Source organism: Schistocerca cancellata, chromosome 9 (genome assembly GCF_023864275.1).
Source record: "Schistocerca cancellata isolate TAMUIC-IGC-003103 chromosome 9, iqSchCanc2.1, whole genome shotgun sequence".
In the NCBI taxonomy this organism is placed as follows: Eukaryota; Metazoa; Arthropoda; class Insecta; order Orthoptera; family Acrididae; genus Schistocerca; species Schistocerca cancellata.
Window position 1 is genome coordinate 126,469,967 of NC_064634.1, and position 24,269 is coordinate 126,494,235.

At 43.9% G+C, this 24,269-nt stretch overlaps 1 protein-coding gene across 2 annotated transcripts in view; it reads left to right on the forward strand.

Moving 5' to 3' along the window:
• LOC126100850 (serine proteinase stubble-like) overlaps window positions 1-24,269 on the forward strand; it is a 363,522-nt gene that overhangs the window by 317,963 nt on the left and 21,290 nt on the right. For both annotated transcript variants that reach the window (XM_049911517.1, XM_049911518.1), the window contains exon 9: window positions 1,460-1,578. In XM_049911517.1, coding sequence (XP_049767474.1) covers window positions 1,460-1,578 — 119 coding nt within the window. The remainder of the gene's footprint in view (window positions 1-1,459; window positions 1,579-24,269) is intronic.

The following is a 24,269-nucleotide window of genomic DNA, read 5'->3' on the forward strand; positions in this document are numbered from 1 at the left end:
TATTAATACGATATTATTTTTGTATGTCAGTAAGCGAAAATTATACTTGTTGTATCTTCGATCTGTGTATCTGCAGACTTCACCTCAAAATGGCTCGTAAGGCCAAAATTATCCAACCGTGCAACGTATAATAAATTGAGTACTTATAAAAAAAAAAGCCGTTCTGCAATACTCCAAACTGTCCTTTACAGCTGTAGTGCCTAACATGAAAAAAATGATTTTAAAAGATTTTGTGACTTTTTTGGTGAGGGGCCATATTTGCGCTATTTTACGAAATTTTTGTGAATCTTTGTTTTCGAATACAAATAAGTGATTTTAATCATATTTTTGTCTCTTACCATATAATAAAATGGTTATAATTGTTAGTGAAAGTGAAGTAAATAGAATTTCTCCAAAGGAAAAGTACCTTTACGTCAAAAACAAGAGAGTATCCAATTTACAACTTTTCCTCTGAACAACTGAAAATACCTAACTGAGTCTACTTCTATTACAATAGGTAGTCCTGCTTTTAGGGAAAATTCTCAGGCTAAACATCGCGCCAAATCTGACTTTTCTACGAGAGTTGGAACTTAAGTAGTGGCAACTATTTATTCACAACCGATACAAAAGAGATGTTTGCACCTGTTACTGTCCTTCAAAGCAGTCACCAGCGTTGTGCAGAACCCATTGCCAGCGACGTGGAAGGCGTAGTATATCGTTAGCAGAGCCTGTTCTGTTGATGGTGGGACTGGAGCGGTCTGAAGTTATGGTGATTCTCGTGTACGACTGTGATGGTGTTATACTAAAGCATTATGTTCCTCCACGGCAGACCATCAATGCACAGTACTACTGTTCGTTTTTAGAGCGTCACCTGCGACCAGCTTAGCGAAAGAAGTGGCGACACCTTCTGCGCAACCCATCCATCATTTTGCAGGACAATGCGCGGGCGCATACAGCGCAAGGTGTGGCTGCTCTGTTCGGTCGATGGGACTGGGAAGTACTGTACCATCCACCATACTCCCCGGACTTGTGACTTTGATTTGATTCCGAAGATGAAGGAACCACTTCGTGGCATTCGCTTCAGAACTGTTCCAGAGATTCGTCAGGCAGTAGACTGCTCCGTTCGAACCATCAACAGAACAGGCTCTGCTACCGGTATATACTACGCCTTCCACATCGCTGGCAACGGGTTCTACACAACGCTGGTGACTACTTTGAAGGACAGTAACAGGTGCAAACGAGTAACTCTTTTGTATCGGTTGTGAATAAATAGTTGCCACTATTTAAGTTCCAACCTTCGTATTTTTGCACCTAGCAACCCTACAGGCGCCCAAAGTAGGTGTGGTGTGCTGGGCGCCCCTTGTACAAACTCTGCGCAGAGCTATCAAAACTAGCGAGTTATTTCAGTTGTACTATAACAATAAAAGAAACCTTGTGACCTCGTTGCGATGATCTGTGTGTGTGTCTGTTTCGTCCACAGCGGCCCACTGCGTGACGACGCGTCCCACAGACCGGCCTGTGGAGGCTGACAGTCTGCTAATCTTCGTGGGCAAGTACCATCTCAAACTGTGGAGCGAGGGCGGAGTGCAGGACAAACAGGTGAGATCCCTCTCCAGGAAAACTTTTATTTCTTTTATTTATTTATTTATTTACTTTTCACTTGAACCATTTGCAGACATAGACAGACGGTTGCTTTCCTACTATATGCTGGTGTATTTCCGACAGTAAGAAGGATTTTTATAATACACTCCTGGAAATTGAAATAAGAACACCGTGAATTCATTGTCCCAGGAAGGGGAAACTTTATTGACACATTCCTGGGGTCAGATACATCACATGATCACACTGACAGAATCACAGGCACATAGACACAGGCAACAGAGCATGCACAATGTCGGCACTAGTACAGTGTATATCCACCTTTCGCAGCAATGCAGGCTGCTATTCTCCCATGGAGACGATCGTAGAGATGCTGGATGTAGTCCTGTGGAACGGCTTGCCATGCCATTTCCACCTGGCGCCTCAGTTGGACCAGCGTTCGTGCTGGACGTGCAGACCGCGTGAGACGACGCTTCATCCAGTCCCAAACATGCTCAATGGGGGACAGATCCGGAGACCTTGCTGGCCAGGGTAGTTGACTTACACCTTCTAGAGCACGTTGGGTGGCACGGGATACATGCGGACGTGCATTGTCCTGTTGGAACAGCAAGTTCCCTTGCCGGTCTAGGAATGGTAGAACGATGGGTTCGATGACGGTTTGGATGTACCGTGCACTATTCAGTGTCCCCTCGACGATCACCAGTGGTGTACGGCCAGTGTAGGAGATCGCTCCCCACACCATGATGCCGGGTGTTGGCCCTGTGTGCCTCGGTCGTATGCAGTCCTGATTGTGGCGCTCACCTGCACGGCGCCAAACACGCATACGACCATCATTGGCACCAAGGCAGAAGCGACTCTCATCGCTGAAGACGACACGTCTCCATTCGTCCCTCCATTCACGCCTGTCGCGACACCAGTGGAGGTGGGCTGCACGATGTTGGGGCGTGAGCGGAAGACGGCCTAACGGTGTGCGGGACCGTAGCCCAGCTTCATGGAGACGGTTGCGAATGGTCCTCGCCGATACCCCAGGAGCAACAGTGTCCCTAATTTGCTGGGAAGTGGCGGTGCGGTCCCCTACGGCACTGCGTAGGATCCTACGGTCTTGGCGTGCATCCGTGCGTCGCTGCGGTCCGGTCCCAGGTCGACGGGCACGTGCATCTTCCGCCGACCACTGGCGACAACATCGATGTACTGTGGAGACCTCACGCCCCACGTGTTGAGCAATTCGGCGGTACGTCCACCCGGCCTCCCGCATGCCCACTATACGCCCTCGCTCAAAGTCCGTCAACTGCACATACGGTTCACGTCCACGCTGTCGCGGCATGCTACCAGTGTTAAAGACTGCGATGGAGCTCCGTATGCCACGGCAAACTGGCTGACACTGACGGCGGCGGTGCACAAATGCTGCGCAGCTAGCGCCATTCGACGGCCAACACCGCGGTTCCTGGTGTGTCCGCTGTGCCGTGCGTGTGATCATTGCTTGTACACCCCTCTCGCAGTGTCCGGAGCAAGTATAGTGGGTCTGACACATCGGTGTCAATGTGTTCTTTTTTCCATTTCCAGGAGTGTATATAGTCTTAGAAGGATGTTTCATTCGCCAGCCGAGATTAGAACTCCCTTTGCCTCTGTTAAAGATTATGCAGGACTAAGAAAGTTCTGCGTTTACAGAATCCCTTGCCATTGTTGAAAAACCTATATTGTTCAGATGATTTGTACTGTTGACAAAAGATGTGCTGAGACGTCGTTGCCACTCGCAGTTACTACAACCAGAGAAATCTACAGTCGCGGAACACTGTCTAGCCGAGGGACGGAGTTAGGATGCGCATAGAAAGAAAGCGCGGGGAAATATCCCCTTGCTTTCCAGTGAGGCAGCATACAATGGCAAAGAAAGCGCGGGGAAATATCCCCTTGCTATCCAGTGAGGCAGCATACAATGGCACTCGGGTGGCGCCTGCTGGCGAGACGGAATGAACGAGACATTCTATGCCCGCTTTCTGCGCTCCGTCTGCTGGCGCGCTGCTCTGATAGAATCGAGGCGCACGCCCTGCAATATTTGTCGAACGATTTTACAGAAGCTAATAGGTTGAAAAAATTGATTATCACATTACTTATAGTTGTATATGGCAGCTTCATGGTGAAGTGCCCAAAATTTCGATAATGGCCATACTTGACGTGATATTCGCATCTAAGTACGATGCTGCGCGGAATTCGAAGAAGTTTGCAGTGAAAAATTGGCTCGCTATGATTTTGCGTTTGGTGCACATTACACCACATGTCACTGCCAATGAAATTTAGCTAAGATATTAAAATTTTCTTTACACTTGGGAGGAGGTCTCTATCTGTCTCCAGTTTCGAGAAAACTGAATTTATGTGACGCATTCACTTCGGACCGCACACGCACGGGAATGAAATATTCATAACATACAGTACATCATATCTCCTATGCCGTTCGAGGTATCGATACGAGATTTTGGCAAGCGATAGCTTGATAAGAGGACAGTGTTTTGCTATATGGTTAACATAGGTAACTTTCTTATCTATGGCGATATAGCAGAAGATACGCTTCTTACCATCCAATACTGTACTTTTTAAGAATCTTAGGCAACTCTTGAATAGAGGCTTTGCTGGTATGGAATTAAAAGTGAAATTTTTTATCTTATTTTACAGCAAACTGACACAATGAGATGTTCCGTAAGCTATTGTCTACCCTAGCCACCTATTGCATTTTAATAAGAAACTCTGTTTCACGATTCTGCCGCAATACGTATTGCAAGGTAAGTTTGTGTAGTTTATACTGCATTTTACCCCAAAGCAAAATTAAACCTGTCAACAAGAGAAATGTAGCCATTCCTCATAACTCATGATATTTCTTCAAATAAGAAATACTTAACAAGTTATACAAAAAAATAAAACGCCAATTCTGTTGCAATTTTGGCAGAATCCTGTAATCCATCGTATTTTTAATAGTGAACTACTGTAATGGAAGCTAACAAAAAAATTTTCTTCCAATTTTTCATCTGAGACATGTGAAAATAATTCGCAGCAAATAGTGTAGAATATTTCTGTTCCTCTCTCTATTCAGAGTGAAATGGTAAACTTTCCTCTCATAATTATATTTTAATGTGTTGTTCAAGATAGATTACATAAATTTAAAGATTATATATATAGCGTGGTCCATTGATCGTGATGGGACCAAATATCTCACGAAATAAGCGTCAAACGAAAAAATTACAAAGAACGAAACTTGTCTAGCTTGAAGGGGGAAACCAGATGGCGCTATGCCTGACCCGCTAAATGGCGCTGCCATAAAAAAAAATGTTCAAATGTGTGTGAAATCTTATTGGACTTAAGTGCTAAGGTCATCAGTCCCTAACCTTACACACTACTTAACCTAAATTATCCTAAGGAGAAACACACACACCCATGCCCGAGGGAGGACTCGAACCTCCGCCGGGACCAGCCGCACAGTCCATGACTGCAGCGCCCTAGACCGCTCGGCTAATCCCGCACGGCGCGCTACTATAGGTCAAACGGATATAAACTGCGTTTTTTTAGATAGGAACCTCATTTTTTTATTACATATTCGTGTAGTACGTAAAGAAATATGAATGATTTAACTGGACCACCTTTTTCGCTTTGTGATAGATGGCGCTGTAATAGTCACAAACATATGGCTCACAATTTTAGACGAACAGTTGGTAACAGGTAAGTTTTTTTTAATTAAAATACAGAACGTAGGTACATTTGAACATTTTATTTCGGTTGTTCCAATGTGATACAAGTACCTTTGTGAACTTATCATTTCTGAGAACGCATGCTGTTACAGCGTGATTACCTGCAAATACCACATTAATGCAATAAATGTTCTAAATGACGTACGTCAACCTCAATGCATTCGGCAATACGTGTAACGACATTCCTCTCAACAGCGAATAGTCCGCCTTCCGTAATGTTCGCACATGCATTGACAATTCGCTGACGCATGTTGTCAGGCGTTGTCGGTGGATCACGATGGCAAATATCCTTCAACTTTCCCCACAGAAAGAAATCCGGCGATGTCAGATCCGGTGAACGCGCGGGTCATGGTATGGTGCTTCGACGAGCAATCCACTTGTCATGAAATATGCTATTCAATACCGCTTCAACCGCACGCGAGCTATATGCCGGACATCCATCATGTTGGAAGTACATCGCCATTCTGTCATGCACTAAAACATCTTGTAGTAACATCGGTATAAAATTATGTAGGAAATCAGCATACATTGCACCATTTAGATTGCCATCGATAAAATGGGAGCCAATTATTCTTCCTCCCATAATGCCGCACCATACATTAACCCGCCAAGGTCGCTGATGTTCCACTTGTCGCAGCCATAGTGGATTTTTCTTTGCCCAATAGTGCATATTATGCCGGTTTACGCTACCGCTGTTGGTGAATGACGCTTCGTCGCTAAATAGAATGCGTGCAAAAAATCTGTCATCGTCCCGTAATTTCTCTTGTGCCCAGTGGCAGAATTGTACACGACGTTCAAAGTCGTCGCCATGCAATTCCTGGTGCATGGAAATATGGTACGGGTGCAATCGATGTTGATGTAGCATTCTCAACACCGACGTTTTTGAGATTCCCGTTTCTCGCGCAATTTGTCTGCTACTGATGTGAAGATTAGCCGCGACGGCAGATAAAAAACCTACTTGGGCATCATCAGTTGTTGCAGATGGTGGTTGACGTTTCACAAGTGGCTGAACACTTCCTGTTTCCTTAAATAACGTAACTATCCGGCGAACGGTCCGGACACTTGGATGATGTCGTCCAGGATACCGAGCAGCATACATAGCACACGCCCGTTGGCCATTTTGATCACAATAGCCATACATCAACACGATATCGACCTTTTCCGCAATTGATAAACGGTCCAATTTAACACGGGTAATGTATCACACTCCGTGCGAGAATAGGAGGAGGAGGAGGAGGATATTAGTGTTTAACGTCCCGTCGACAACGAGGTCATTAGAGACGGAGCGCATGCTCGGGTGAGGGAAGGATGGGGAAGGAAATCGGCCGTGCCCTTTCAAAGGAACCATCCCGGCATTTGCCTGAAGCGATTTAGGGAAATCACGGAAAACCTAAATCAGGATGGCCGGAGACGGCGAGAATAGGAACGGAAATATGGTACACTACTGATTGTATGTTTTCATATGTCAAATCTAAATGAGGTGTAGAAAGAAAAAGTCCTTCGGTAAGTTTCAGTCCCAGCTGTTCATTATTAAAGAAACACTACGTTACAGGACTCCCCTGAAATTGTAACAGAATTAGCGATTGAGTTGTTAAACTTTTTAGCAAAACATTGTCACTGATCACGCATTTCGGAAAGAGAGAAGGTTAACAAGTCAGGCCAAAATCATTCCTTTTGTTGCAATTTCAGAGTAACATTGTAACCCAGTGTGTTTTCAGTAACGAACGGGTGGTACTGAAATGTAGTAAATGACTCCTTCTGCATCACAAATCTCTAGAAACAGTAGTTTATTCTTGTTAAAATACAGTATAAATTGCGCAAACTTAACTTGCTATCCGTACTGCAACAAAATGATGAAACAGAGTGTCTTATTAAAATGCAGTAGGTGACCACGGTAGCCAATAGCTTATGGAAAGCATCATTGTGTCGATTATACGTAAAACAAGCTAAGAAATTTCACGTTTGGTTTCACACAAGCAAATTCCCTTTTCAATAGTTGTCTAAGACTCTTTAAAAAATTACAGCATTGAATTGAAAAAGTAAAAACCATAGCTTCCGCTGTATGGCCGTAGATAAGAAAGTTCCTCATGTTAACCATATAGAAAAATAATGTCCTCTTTGCATGCTATAGCTTGCCAAAATCTCGTATCGATATCTCTAAGGGTCTAAGGAGTATAAGGCACGTTATAAACGTTTCATTCCCTTGCGTGCGCGGTCGGAAGTCAACGCGTTACATAAACTCCATTTTCTCGAGACTGAAGACAGATAAAGACCTCCTCCCAAGTGTATAGGAAAATTCAGTATCTTAGCTAAATTTCATTTCCACCAATATATGGTGTCACGTGCACCGGACGCAAACTCATAGCTACCCATATTTTTCATTGCAAACTTTTTCGAATTCCGCGCAGCATCGTACTTAGATGCGAATATCACGTTAAGTATTACCATTATCGAAATTTTGGTCACTTCACAATGAAGCTAACATATAAAGCTATAAGTAATTTTAAAATCAATTTTTTACCGATTTATTTCTGCAAAATCGTGTGACAAAGACTACAGAACTAACGGAGTCCGCGTAACGTTCTATCCGTACTTGCATTACTATACCTTGACTAGCAGACTCGCCAGCGTTCTCGGTATGTCGTGCGGGGAGTCGGCAAGCAGGTTACCGGTTATCTTTCTGTCCTCAACCGTGTGCAGGATGAGACACAGGTTTGCGTATCACTGTTCGGATTGAAAGTGCACTGGTGGATATTATTATGGAAGAAACTGGGAACCCTCTTTCACCTGATACTAAAACCTAAGGTATTTGGCTCACCATCAGAGGCACATGGTATTTGAGCTAAATCCGAGTAGTGATTGTAAAATTACGTATTCACGTGAAATTCGAATTTGATTTAAGGAGTAATCGAGCTTAAATGAGACGTTAAACGAGAAATGAGCATATGGAGTATTTGAGCTAAATCCGAGTAGTGATGGTAAAATTACGTATTCACGTGAAATTCGAATTTGATTTAAGGAGTAATCGAGCTTAAATGAGACGTTTATAAATAATTTAGGAATCCGAGTAGTGATTGTAAAATTACGTATTCACGTGGAATTCGAATTTGATTTAAGGAGTAATCGAGCTTAAATGAGACTTTTATAAAGGATTTTAGGAGTGATTATAAAATGGAGTAGTCGACCTTAAAGTACGTATTCACTTGGAATCCGAAGAATGTCATTTCAATGGAGATTAAAGTGACTTCATAATAGAGTAGTCGAATTTAGGTGCAATTGAATGGAAAGCGACTTCGTAATGGAGTAGACGAATTTAAATAACATTTTCGCGTAGAATTCGAGGAACGTAGATTCAAACGAAATTGAACTACACACGAAACAGAGAATATGCATAATGGATACACGATTGCATTCCATGCACCAAAATTTAGTGCACCATATTGAAACCAAGTAAACAGCTGTGAATGAAAGCAAATAGCAACGGATATGTTTTGTTTACTTTCTTGACTGTGCATTTTAGCTGCCGGTTTCAGTTACAAGTGAACACTTGCTTGCTGTGTTGTAAAGTTAGAAATATACATATAATGGGTAGTAGTATGAAAAAAGACCACACGAGAAAGTAACGAACATTTCCTAAAAAGCAGCTGATAGCAGTACGAGAAAAAAAGTTCTTCGTGTAAACAATAAAAGCTCATTAAACAGTAAAAATATTCTGCATGCAAATGAAGCCAAGCTACATCAACATCCGGAGGTTTCCAGTGGAGGTTCTCCTTTTCCTTTACAAAATTAAAAACAACTAGTTTGGCTTTTTCTCCACTAATGTACAAGGGTAATCGCAAAAGTAAGGTCTCCTATTTTTTATAAGTACATAGACTTCTTCACTTCTACAATGGTTTACAGCTTGAACATTTAGCTATTTTTCGACATAATCACCATTTCTGTCGATGCATTTTTGTAGACGTTATGGCAGTTTTTGTATGCCCATGTCATACCAGCTCGCCACCATGCTGTTCAGAAAGTTATGAACCTCTTCTTTCACCTCGTCGTTGGAGCTGAATCGCTTTCTAGCCAAATGTTCTTTTAACCTAGAGAACAGGTGATAGTCACTGGGCGCCAAGTCAGGACTATAGGGTGGGTGAGTGATTATGTTCCACTGGAACTGTTTCAGGACAGCAACGGTTTACCGAGCGATGTGTGGGCGAGCGTTGTCATGGAGAATGTATACGCCCTTGCTCAACATTCCTCTTCTCCGGTTCTGAATTGCCCGTTTTTTCAGAATCTCACAGTACGTGTCAGCGTTAATTGTGGTCCCAGAGATTCAGCTCCGACAACGGGGTGAAAGAAGAGGTTCATAACATTCTGAACAGCATGGCGGCGAGCTGGTATGACCTGGGCATAAAAAACTGCCACAGCGTCTACAAAACTGCGACAGAAATGAAGATTATGTCGAAAAATAGTATGACCTCTTCTCTGACAAGATCCATCAAATGCTGCTACAATGTCTGTATTCTCAGACAAGGTTACTGCTTCTTCTGCTGCTCCTTTCATTGAATGAATACATAAAGCATTGTGTATTAATTTACTGTATCTGTCAAACCTCAGTGGCGGTGGAGGCAAACCCATCACTGCACAAAAAGTCTGGGCAGCTCTCCTTCCCCTTCCAATACATCACATTGCATAAGCAAGCTGAATTTTTACCCTGTAATGTTGACTATCAGTTGCTGGCGATGTCGTAGTATCACTGTGCATCGTACAAGAGTTACAGACAATCACTAACAGACTTTAAAGACCCTTCCTTGCTGAAATGTCAATACTATCTTCAAAATTGCAGTACTTACATTTCACAGCAGGTTCTGGAAGGTACCAACAGGGATATGGAGCCACGTGGACTCCAGTGCCCTTGCTTTCTTGGTTTAGGATCCATGGCGCGAACAGCCCGATCGATGTGGTCCCACAGGTTCTCAATCGGCTTTAAATCTAGAGAGTTTTGTGGCCACGGGCGTAGGATAAATTCATCCTGGCGCAAGTTGTGTGACACGTTGTATTGTTCTGCTGGTAGATGCCATCGTGCCAAGGAAAAACAAACTGCATATAGGAGTGAACATGACCCCCAAGGATAGATGCTTACTTGCGTTGATCCATTGTCCCTTCCATAATAATACCCAGGGAACGCCAGGAAAACATTCCACCGGCCCTAACACTCATTCCTCCAGCCTGGACCCTTCCACGTTTCACGCTGTGCACACCAACGACCATCTTTCCAATGCAGCATAAAACGTGATTCATCTGAAAAACCCACCTCCCGCCACTCAAGGGATGTCCCGTTGCGGTATTGGCGTGAAAATTCTAGCAATTGGTGCCGATAAACAGTACTTCAAAAATGACTCTGAGCACTATGCGACTTAACTTCTGAGGTCAACAGTCGCCTAGAACTTAGAACTACTTAAACCTAACTAACCTAAGGACATCACACACATCCATGCCCGAGGCAGGATTCGAACCTGCGACCGTAGCGGCCGCGCGGTTCCAGACTGTAGCGCCTTTAACCGCTTGGCCACCACGGCCGGCATAAACAGTACTCAGTATGGGTGCTGGAACCAGGCACAACACAGCAACGTTCACTGAGCGGCCGTTGAGGAGACACCATTAGTAGCTCCTTGTGTCACGTGGGCGGTCAGTTGCTCTACAGGTGCACGTCTATTCCTCCACACACATAACCGCAGCCGTCGTTCACCTGTCATCTATGACACGTGGAGCACCACGTTGCCTTGGCGACGATACCGGATGATCCCATTTTTCAATTCATGGTATAAACACGGCAGCGTCTGAACAGTTCGTTTCGCCGTTTCGGAAATGCTTCCACCCGTGCCCTTCTAGACATCGCGTAAATCCCTCGATTTCCGCACTGCAATAACGACTGTTTTCTGCATCCCCCGACACGTTTTATACAGGGTGAGTCACCTAACGTTACCGCTGGATATATTTCGTAAACCACATCAAATACTGACGAACCGATTCCACAGACCGAACGTGAGGAGAGGGGCTAGTGTAATTGTTTAATACAACCCATACAAAAATGCACGGAAGTATGTTTTTTAACACAAACCTACGTTTTTTAAAATGGAACCACGTTAGTTTTGTTAGCACATCTGAACATATAAACAAATATGTAATCAGTGCCGTTTGTTGCATTGTAAAATGTTAATTACATCCGGAGATATTGTAACCTAAAGTTGACGCTTGAAACCTCCGACATTCAGTTGCGCGTTGTAACAAACACGGGCCACGGTCGGCGAGCAGCATCTACAGAGACATGTTTACGATGACGACCGTGTTTACGAGTGTGGCTGTAGTGCACTGTTGTGGTTTGGTCTAGCTGTCGCAGTGTCCGCATGTAGCGCTTGCTGCTATTGTTATTCTGCATTCGTCTCCGCACGCAGACCAACTGTAGTACACCGTGTTACCAGACGTCTGTGATAGTGTAGTGTTGTAGGAACTGTGACCATGGTGTATTCGAACTCTGAAAAGGCGAAGATGATACTCATCTATGACGAGTGTCGACGAAATGCAGCTGAAGCCTGCAGGGTGTATGCAGAACGGTACCCGGACAGAGAGCATCCAACGTGCCGCACATTGCAAAACATCTACCGCCAATTGTATGCAACAGGAATGGTCGTAGCACGCAAACGGGTCCGTAACAGGCCCGTCACGGGAGAAGCGGGTGCAGTTGGTGTGTTAGCTGCTGTTGCCATGAACCCACACATGAGTACCCGGGACATTGCGAGAGCCGGTGGACTGAGTCAAAGTAGTGTCATGCGCATACTGCATCGTCACCGCTTTCACCCGTTTCATGTGTCGCTACATCAGCAATTACATGGTGATGACTTTAATCATCGAGTGCAATTCTGTCAATGGGCATTAACAGAGAATGCGTTGCAGTTCTACCTGTTTACCGATGAAGCGGGTTTCACAAACCACGGGACAGTGAATCTACGGAACATGCATTACTGGTCCGTGGACAATCCTCGCTGGCTCAGACAGGTAGAGCGACAGCGACCATGGACTGTAAAAGTATGGTGCGGAATCATTGGCGACCACCTCATTGCTCCTCACTTCATTTCAGGGGCCCAAACAGCTGCAACATACATCGCGTTTCTACAGAATGATCTGCCAACGTTGCTCGAAAATGTCCCACTGGAAACGCGTCGACGTATGTGGTATCAGCATGATGGTGCACCTGCACATTCCGCAATTAACACTAGGCTGACCCTTGACAGGATGTTCGACGGGCGTTTCATAGGACGTGGAGGACGCATAAATTGGCCAGCCCGTTCTCCTGATCTTACACCTCTGGACTTCTTTCTGTGGGGCACGTTAAAGGAGAATGTGTACCGTGATGTGCCTACAACCCCAGAGGATATGAAACAACGTATTGTGGCAGCCTGCGGCGACATTACACCAGTTGTACTGCGGCGTGTACGACATTCATTACGCCCGAGATTGCAATTGTGTGCAGCAAATGATGGCCACCACATTGAACATCTATTGGCCTGACATGTCGGGACACACTCTATTCCACTCCGTAATTGAAAATGGAAACCACGTGTAACTCACCCCTCATGGTAATGTACATGTGCGTCAGTGAAAAAGACCAATAAAAAGGTGTTAGCATGTGGACGTAATGTGCTGTTCCAGTCTCTTCTGTACCTAAGGTCCATCACCGTTCCCTTTGGATCCCTACCGTAATTCGGTGCTCTCCGATACACACGATCGAACAGCGGAGGAGTGGTACTCAAGCGTCAACTTTAGGTTACAATATCTCCGGATGTAATTAACATTTTACAATGCAACAAACGGCACTCATTACGTATTTGTTTATATGTTCAGATGTGCTAACCAAAGTAATGGGGTTCCATTTAAAAAAACGTAGATTTGTGTTAAAAATCATACTTCCGTGCATTTTTTTATGGTTTGTATTAACCAATTACACTAGCCCCTCTCCTCACGTTCGGTCTGTGGAATCGATTCGTCAGTATTTGATGTGGTTTACGAAATATATCCAGCGGTAATGTTAGGTGACTCAGCCTGTATACATTCCGCTACTACCAGTGCTCCCAGCTACCGTCTGTGAGTGGTTATTCCACACTGACGTCGAACGTGACAGTTGTCACATTGATGTAGCTGGACCATCTATATACAAACGTATGCATAAACACATGTTTGTACTTATTGTTGTTGTTGTGGTCTTCAGTCCTGAGACTGGTTTGATGCAGCCCTCCATGCTACTCTATCCTGTGCAAGCTTCTTCATCTCCCAGTACCTACTGCAACCTACATCCTTCTGAATCTGCTTAGTGTATTCATCTCTTGGTCTCCCCCTACGATTTTTACCCTCCACGCTGCCCTCCAATACTAAATTGGTGATCCCTTGATGCCTCAGAACATGTCCTACCAACCGATCCCTTCTTCTGGTCAAGTTGTGCCACAAACTTCTCTTCTCCCCAATCCTATTCAATACTTCCTCATTAGTTACGTGATCTACCCATCTAATCTTCAGCATCCTTCTGTAGCACCACACTTCGAAATCTTCTATTCTCTTCTTGTCCAAACTATTTACCGTCCATGTTTCACTTCCATACATGGCTACACTCCATACAAATACTTTCAGAAATGACTTCCTGACACTTAAATCTATACTCGAGGTTAACAAATTTCTCTTCTTCAGAAACGCTTTCCTTGCCATTGCCAGCCTACATTTTATATCCTCTCTACTTCGACCATCATCAGTTATTTTGCTCCCCAAATAGCAAAACTCCTTTACTACTTTAAGTGTCTCATTTCCTAATCTAATACCCTCAACATCACCCGACTTAATTCGACTACATTCCATTATCCTCGTTTTGCTTTGTTGATGTTCATCTTATATCCTCCCTTCAAGACACCATCCATTCCGTTCAACTGCTCTTCCAAGTCCTTTGCTGTCTCTGACAGAATTACAATGTCATCGGCGAACCTCAACGTTTTTATTTCTTCTCCATGGATTTTAATACCTACTCCGAATTTTTCTTTTGTTTCCTTTACTGCTTGCTCAATATACAGATTGAGAAACATCGGGGAGAGGCTACAACCCTGTCTCACTCCCTTCCCAACCACTGCTTCCCTTTCATGTCCCTCGACTCTTATAACTGCTATCTGATTTCTGCTCAAATTGTAAATAGTCTTTCGCTCCCTGTATTTTATCCCTGCCACCTTTAGAATTTGAAAGAGAGTATTCCAGTCAACATTGTCAAAAGCTTTCTCTAAGTCTACAAATGCTAGAAACGTAGGTTTGCCTTATATAAAGGGTGATTTTTTCCACCGCGTACAAACTGTAGGGATTGACCAATGAGAGGATACGGAACAAAAAAGATCTAATGTACTTATGTCCCGAAATGCATGATTTCCGTGCTAGAGACCGTTTATTCATTTAAACATTGGTACAGAGACTGTGGTCTAATACGCGCTGTACCATGCAGCCACAGTTACAGTATGTGTCGAAAATGGTTTCCATGTGTCTGAACCAATGTGTGTACGTGCCGTAGCATGTTCTGTCTCATACGTTCACATCGGCCGGGCTGCATCTGAACAGCGTCAAAGGCAGCATGAATACGCTGCTCCGGTGTCTCCGCATCTGGAACGTGCTCTGCAAACACGGTGATTCTGAGACAGCCCCATAACCGCAAATCGCACGGGCTGAGATCCAGTGATCGAGCAGGCCATGCAACTGGACCCCCTCGTCTGATCCATCGGCCAGCGAAGACACGACTGAGAAGCATGCAGACGTTAACGGCGAAGTGGTTGGAGCGCCATCATGCGGCAGCCACATAGCCCTTCGTATCATCAAAGCACTTCGAGCCAGGGAGGCAAAGTCACCGACAAGAAGCACCGGCAGTTCTGGTCCGTTGCACGACGTGGAAGGAAGACTGACTGGTTCCAAAATACGGTCACCAGTTATCCCGGCCCACACATTCCGGCTGCAACGATGCTGATTGAATTTTTGATAGATTTGGTGGACGGAACAGCAAGGTCATCAGTCTCATCGGATTGAGGAAGGAAGTCGGCCGTGCCCTTTCAAAGGAAACGATGCTGATGATTCGCTGTCATCATACCATGGGGGTTCTGCATACTATCCCAGACATGACTGTTATGAAAGGTGAAGCACTCTGTGTAAAGATGGCCCATCTGTAAATATTGTGGATGATACAATTCCCAGAATTGTGGTTGCCTGTTGCAGAGTCCAATGACAAAGCTGCTCCCAAGGTGGAAAGTCTGTCGCTAGCAAGCCATGTACATTCTCAAAGTGATAAGGGCAGTAAGAATTGTCATGCAGAATGTTCCACGCGGTCGTCTGGCTTACCCTGTACTGGCGGGCCAACTCCCTGGTACTGACACAGTGGTCTCCTTTCACAGTGTTAATCACGTTTTCCTCCAAGTCTGGTGCCCGAACATTTCCTGCAACCTGAAACGACCCACAACAGGACCCAAGTTTGACCAACGTCAGCGCGGTAAAGGCCATCATCAGATTGGGACATCACAAAGCACCTGATGTAGATAACGCGACCAACCAAAACTTGAAGCACCTACCACGTAAGCCACCGATTTTATTTACGAGAATATATAACAGCTGCCTTCATAATGCGTATTTCTTAGAAACGGTTGAGCATCACACAAAGTGTGTCAATGCCCTTGCCTAACAAGGATGCAACACAAGCCCAGTATTATTGGCTCCTTAGTTGCTTGGGCAAAATATTCGAAAGGGTCATCCAAAGCAGATTTGAGGAACCTCTGGCTAGAGATGACACAATGCGGCCGGAACAAATGCGTATTCAACGAAAGTTTTCTGCTGAAGAGCAGCTACTCCGAGTCACAGAGTACACAACTATATAATGTAACTCGACAAAACCCATGGCAACGATATTCTTGGATGTGGAAAAAGGAATATGACAAATTGTAGTGCCAAAACCTTGTGGTCCAAAATCCGACAACACACGATGCTCCCGGATTGCTGTATTAAAATAGTAGCTACATTCCTACACCGGTGATGAATAATGGTTAAAATCTAAGGACCTAAACGCAAACGGCATTCAAGGGTTAGGCGTTAGGCCTGCTTAGAAGGCAGTACGAGAAGCAATCTATGATCGCAGGACATGTGATCTCCAATCCCTTCATGAAGACTTCGGTTTAATACACTAATAACCATCAAAATTGTAAGTAAAAGAATAATCTTTTAGGTCTTGCCATTATTTCTAGTAGATGAATCCTGCTGAGGCCTTTGCTTCCTTTTTTTTAATCGCTTAACATTTGGCCACACGAGGCCGTGTAGACCCTGAGGTGCCGGGAATCCAATCTCGGTTGTTCCGCACTCAAGGCGGTGACGTTAGCCTCTTCTTTCGATCTGTTTATTCGTCGTTTTCTGTGGGGAGAAGAGTTCTGTGTGTTCATAGTACTTCGTCTTTCAGTTCTGTCATTGAAATCATGACTCATCTTATTTATTACAGAGGGGCCTACCGCAGTGGCAACTATTCGACTACGAAGGTAGTGCATATCAAAGTACAGATGATGATGGTGATGATGATGATGATGATGTTTGGTTTGTGGGGCGCTCAACTGTGCGGTCATCAGTTCCTGTACAAAGTCCCAATATTTACACACAGTCCAAATCTAGCTATTGTCACGAATATGATGATGGTGATGAAGTGATGAGAAACAACACAAAACAGGCCGGCCGGTGTGGCCGAGCGGTTGTAGGCGCTTCATTCTGGAACCGTGCGACCGCTACGGTAGCAGGTTCGAATCCTGCTTCGGGCATGGATGTGTATGATGTCCTTAGGTTAGTTAGGTTTAAGTAGTTCTAAGTTCTAGGGGACTGATAACCTCAGATGTTAAGTCCCATAGTGCTCAGAGCCATTTGAACCATTTTTGAACACAAAACACCCAGTCCCCACTGCAGCATCCTCCATGTAGCCAGGATATTTCGCTGGAATCGAACCTGGGACCCCCTGATCCAGAGGCAGCAACGCTAGCCACTAGTCACGAACTACGGACTAAAAAGTACAGAGGTCGGAAATGAAGACATCAGCAGCAATCCCTCAGGGATCAGTTTTGTCAGCGGCATTATTCACCATACACACGGTCCAGTCACTTTAATGTGACCACCGCCCATGTTCGACGTTAACATACGTATACCACTCAGAGATGGCAGGGCGACAGCTCTAAAAGTGGATAGTATGTAACACGCGTCTAGGGGACGCGGGGAAACAGTGCAGACATTATCGCAATGAGGAAATGGAGCGGTTTATCTGACGTCGAAAAGGGCATGATCATTGACTTTCGGGACAAGGGTGCAAGCATTTCCGGAACGGCAAAGTTTGTAGACTGTTTGTGTAACGCCATGGTTAATGTATACCGTGCATGGCAAAATAGTGCTAGCCAAAACCAGCAGCAAGGCAACTGTGGTACACCTCAGGCCATAGATGACAAGGGTGAATGACGCTACGGAGATATGTATGAACGAATAGACATGCAAATGTTGAGTTACTTCCCATAAAGATGAAACAAGGGGCTACCAGGAGTGTCTCCTCAACGACCATACATTGCACCGTGTGGGCCTCCACAGTAGAAGCCTGTTTCACACACCTAGACTGATCGCTGTTTGTCGGCAACGAAGCTGTAATTTTCATGTCGTTACCGCAACTGGACACGTACTGATTAGCGACAAGAGCCCATTTCAGTTGAATAACGGCTCATGCACCTTCAGACGGAAGGCTATTTACGTTTACGATCCTGCAACAATTGTCGGAAGGGTCCAGGCCAGATGAGGGAACGTTATGGTCTGTTGTATATTTTTGTGGCATTCCCTGAGTGATCTCGTCGTTCTCGAAGGCACAGTGGATCAGCGCAAGAATGCATCTATCCTTGGGGTCCATGTCCGCCTCTGCATGCAGTCTCAATTTTCTTTGGCACAATGGAATCTATCATCAGGACAACGCAAAGTGTGACACAGCTTTGTAGTGTACGTGTATGGTTCGAAGAACACCAGTAGTTTGTCGTATTGCCCTGGCCACCAAATTCTCGCATTTAAACCCAAACGAGAATCTGTGGGACCACCAAGATCGGGCTGTTCGCGTCATGGATCTTCAACCGACAAACCTGTCCAGCTGGAGACAGTGGACTCGGCATGGCTTCACATCTCTGTCGGTATTTTCTAGAACTTACGGAATCTCTTCCTGCATGTCCGAGCTGCCTAATATGGTTATTCAGGCTTGTGACAAGTGGTCACATTAATGTGACGATAATATGAAGGGCTTATTTCACTACTGGTACAAGTCCATGTTTGTTCATTTTGAGATACAGAGTCCTAAAGTTAAATGAGCGCTGAAAAATCTGCAGTTGAGATACCAGAAATATTCAAGCATTTGGCTTCTTGTTATAGAAGAACCTTTCTTTCTGTTTGTTTGGATCATTAATGTCAGAAGCATTATAAGCAGAAAAGTGGAGGCAAGGGGCTTGTACCACTATTAAAATAAGCACTTCATATGAACTAAGTATAATGTTATCTTCATGCAACTCGGTGACGATCACAAGAGAACGATATCTTATGATGAACATCAGGAGACTGCAAGACCAACTAACAGGAATGGAAAGACAGTGTAGAAACAATAAATTCAACACAAACTGTAAAAAAGCATAGCTATCTAATTCACCCTAAAACTGGGTTACCATGGTAAGACGTTTCCAGCTATATGGCCTTAAGCAAAATGAACAAGGACAGGCAAATACCTTGGCGTAATCTTCGACACAGATCTTACCTTCAGACACTATGTCCAAGAGAAGCGTCAAAAGTTGCGGACGTGGGGAAATCACTGCTAGCATTTTCCTTGATACGAGACTTAGACAGGAAGACTTAAAGTGACTTCAGGCGATCTGATGGACCACTGAAATATTGGGTGGTGATGACTGTACAGTCCGTGATGCCGACATGATAAGAATGTAATTCAGATTTCTACTAGCGTTATATGGAAGGTCGTCTCAGGGATTAACCAGATGCTGACATGATAAGAATGTAATTCCGATTTCTACTAGCGATCTTATATGGAAGGTCGTCAAGGGATTAACCAGAGTTTACTAAGTAAATCAGATCCACGTTGTACAAAATAAATGCCTCTAGTGGATAGTACAAGCAGCTACATTCACCAGGGATGACCATACACATTGCCAGCTGAATGTTGAGGTTACAGGACCAAACAAAGGAGAGGTCACGGCAGATCCATTTCACGTACCATGTCAGAGAAGTAGGCACAACATTCCCATATCCAAGCCAACGTTTCAAAGTGCCGAGGTCACTAACTGACTGAATTTTAAAAGTTTTCAAATGTTTTAAGTTTATCCTCACACAGAAACGTGAAGTTATCTTATAAGTTAAACTTAGATAGAGGTAAAAAGACCTCACGTGGCCTCTCAAGTGACCCAATAAATAAAGAAAATCCTCAATCCTCAACCATACACACTGAAGAAGTATATGGGGCAGTTAAATGGAAGTCGGACACCTGTCGTAAAGGGACCGTGGAATAGTTCCATTCAAAAGACATGTTAAGACATTTATTCCACTGGGAGACGAGACGATCAATTCCTGTTTTGTAGAACGTGGTCGGCCGCTGACGGATTCGCAACCACATCCACTCTTGCACATACTCGTCCAACTGAAACTGACGTCCACTCATGTCTTTCTTCAAGTCGCCAAAGATGTGAAAATCACACAGCGAAAGATCCTGGCTACATGGAGAATGCTGCAGTTTTTCCAAACCAAAGTGCTGAAGCATAATCTTCTTGCGATTGGCAGTATGGGGGTGGGCGTCATCGTGGAACAGGATGATTCCGTCCAACAACGTTCTTGGGTGTTTTGACTTTATGGCACATTGCAGTTTCTGCAAAGTATCGCCAAAGTACGGCGCATTAATTGTAATACCCAGCATGAGGAACTCCATGAACAGAGATCCCCTGCAGTCGAAGAAGGAGGTCGTCACAGGGTGACTGGAACTGAGGTAACAGGTGTGGACTTCTTTTGTGGGGGAGATCCGGAATGCTTCCACTGTTGGCTTAGCCGTTTGCCTCCAGGCTGTCAGACAGAACCATCCTGCTGCAGGATAACGCCCACACCCCATTTCCAATCTGACGACGGCTACACTTAAGCGAATTTGTTGGGAAACACTGCAACATCCTCCGTAAAACCCAGATCTTTCACCATGTAATTTTCAAGTCTTTGGTGACCTGGAGAAACTCAGACCTGGACGTCGGTTTCAGTCAGATGGGGATGTACAAGAGTGGATGCGGTTGTCAATTTGTCAGTGGCCGACCACTTAATACAAAACAGGAACTGATCGCCTCGTCTCCCAATGGGATAAATGCTTTAAAGTGTTTGATGATTACTTTTACATGAAACTGTTCCACCGTCCCGTTGTTGCCAGTGTTTGGTTTTCATTTGACTGCCCCGCACAGAACAGCAACAGAGCTGTGTGATTTGAACACCGTATGAAAAGAAAGGTATGAATCACTTCCGGCGAGATCTAGCGAACCGCCTTGTCACCTGAAGATAGCGGTTAGAAGGACCACTGAAACAGTGTCTAGATGACTCTACTATCCCGGATACAGGCCTGATAAAAATATAATGCAGAGTCCTTGTATTCACCGATTCGAAATACCTTGGTGTTACGACACTATAGTTCCTCGTTTACAGTAGACAGTGGTTTATCTTTGACATTTCTTAGTAACTCACTGCTGGACTCCCAGCTGATCTCATAAACATTGCCGAAAGTTTTATAAATTAATTATTTAAAAAACTTAGGTGTTTCTACTTGTAAAATTCTCTTTTTTCTTCTATTTGGCTTCTGAGGTATGATAATAACCAGACTCACATTTTGTTCGCATTTGTAAGAAAAGTAAATAAAACTTAGCAGTTTTCGGTCAGTTTCGATTGTTATTTGTGCGAGACAACCTTTAGAAAAGCGAGATCTCCAAACAGACTAGTGAAACTGCGGGAAACGATTCCGATCCACATGGAAATAGTTAGTAATCCGTTTATGAGACAAATCAGACATCCAAGGAAATACACTTGCAGTGCTATTTTTCCCCTGTTTATGTATCCGCTTTTCCATTCTGATTTCTTCTGTTTTAAAGTATCTTATCTTCATGAGAAACAAACTCTCATGCCGCCCGCGCCAGTCAGCCCGCACGCTATTCGTTCGTTTCTTTCGTCAGTCGACTCGACTAATCGAGTTATCGAGCAGTTCTACTTTCCTATGTAGAACGCGCGTCCGCGTCATCGTATTTTATACGTTTCTGTCTGGCACATAGACAGCTAACACATACCTACGAGAAAAGTCGCGGCCATTCTAGTGATCTCGATACGTTATTCTGTCTGGCATTTGTTCGAGAAAAGTCGCGAATCAGGAGAGCCGACTTATAAATAATATTGGGGGGAGGGGGCCATACTGGGAGTCTTGCCCGGGAAATTTTCTAAATTTTAGATGAAAAATTTTTAAGCATTTTAGAGTCATATGATCAACATTAGAACCATGAAAACTGGACTCTCGATAACTCGACACTCCGGAAAACTCGACAAGCCTGACACATTTCTTGGCTTTGAAAAAAGAAAAAAAAAACATAAACACGCACGGTATTTTCGTAAAAAAGGTAATTTAATTTACAGTAATAATCATGCTTATAGACTATTACAAAGCAGTGAATATATAGCTCTGAAAAGACTGAAATTACATTTAAATAAATCCTAAACTATCATTAAAAGACTAAAACATAAAATATTTATGTCGCACAGTATAGCACTTTGATTAATAAGTGAAATAGCTAATTCAAGCTTACATTGAATAAGACTCAGGGTTCATTAAATAAAAACAATATCTCAAAGTTAATGCTTTAATACAGTTAATAAAGTTGATACAGTATTACTAATACCTTCAGCCAAAAAGTATGTAAATAGCGGGTTTTAATTGTGTCTTACACCCTAAAAATATTTAAGTATTTCAAAATAACTAATACAGTACTATAGTAAAATAGTACTAAAATAGTAATATAGTACTAAACTCCTCCCCCCAAGAACCATGGACCTTGCCGTTGGTGGGGAGGCTTGCGTGCCTCAGCGATACAGATAGCCGTACCGTAGGTGCAACCACAACGGAGGGGTATCTGTTGAGAGGCCAGACAAACGTGTCGTTCCTGAAGAGGGGCAGCAGCCTTTTCAGTAGTTGCAGGGGCAACAGTCTGGATGATTGACTGATCTGGCCTTGTAACACTAACTAAAACGGCCTTGCTGTGCTGATATTGCTAACGGCTGAAAGCAAGGGGAAACTACAGCCGTACTTTTTCCCGATGGCATGCAGCTTTACTGTATGGTTAAATGATGACGGCGTCCTCTTGGGTAAAATATTCCGGATGTAAAATAATCCCCCATTCGGATCTCCGGGCGGGGACTACTCAGGAGGACGTCGTTATCAGGAGAAAGAAAACTGGCGTTCTACGGATCGGAGCGTGGAATGTCAGATCCCTTAATCGAGCAGGTAGGTTACAAAATTTAAAAAGGGAAATGGCTAGGTTAAAGTTAGATATAGTAGGAATTAGTGAAGTTCGGTGGCAGGAGGAACAAGACTTTTGGTCAGGCGAATACAGGGTTATAATTACAAAATCAAATAGGGGTAATGCAGGAGTTGGTTTAATAATGAATAAAAAATAGGAGTGCGGGTAAGCTACTACAAACAGCATAGTGAACGCATTATTGTGGCCAAGATAGACACGAAGCCCACGCCTACGACAGTGGTACAAGTTTATATGCCAACTAGCTCTGCAGATGACGAAGAAATTGAAGGAATGTATGATGAAATAAAAGAAATTATTCAGATAGTGAAGGGAGACGAAAATTTAATAGTCATGGGTGACTGGAATTCGGTAGTAGGAAATGGGAGAGAAGGAAATGTAGTAGGTGAATATGGATTGAGGCTAAGACATGAAAGAGGAAGCCGCCTGGTTGAATTTTGCACAGAGCATAACTTAATCATAGCTAACGCTTGGTTCAAGAATCATAAAAGAAGGTTGTATACATGGAAGAATCCCGGAGATACTGGAAGGTCTCAGATAGATTATATAATGGTAAGACAGAGATTTAGGAACCAGGTTTTAAATTGTAAGACATTTCCAGGGGCAGATGTGGACTCTGGTTGTGAACTGTAGATTAAAACTGAAGAAACTGCAAAAAGGTGGGAATTTGAGGAGATGGGACCTGGATAAACTGAAAGAACCAGAGGTTGTACAGAGTTTCAGGGAGAGCATAAGGGAACAATTGACAGGAATAGGTGAAAGAAATACAGTAGAAGAAGAATGGGTAGCTTTGAGAGATGAAGTAGTGAAGGCAGCAGAGGATCAAGTAGGTAAAAAGACGAGGGCTAGTAGAAATCTTGGGTAACAGAAAAATATTGAATTTAATTGATGAAAGGAGAAAATATAAAAATACAGTAAATGAAGCAGGCAAAAAGGAATACAAACGTCTCAAAAATGAGATCGACAGGAAGTGCAAAATGGCTAAGCAGGCATGGCTAGAGGACAAATGTAAGGATGTAGAGTCTTATCTCACTAGGGGTAAGATAGATACCGCCCACAGGAAAATCAAAGACACCTTTGGAGAAAAGAGAACCACTTGTATGAATATCAAGAGCTCAGATGGAAACCCAGTTCTAAGCAAAGAAGGGAAAGCAGAAAGGTGGAAGGAGAATATAGAGGGCCTATAGAAGGGCGATGTACTTGAGGGCAATATTATGGAAATACAAGAGGATGTAGATGAAGGTGAAGTGGGAGACACGATACTGCGTGAAGAGTTTGACAGAGCACTGAAAGACCTGAGTCGAAACAAGGTCCC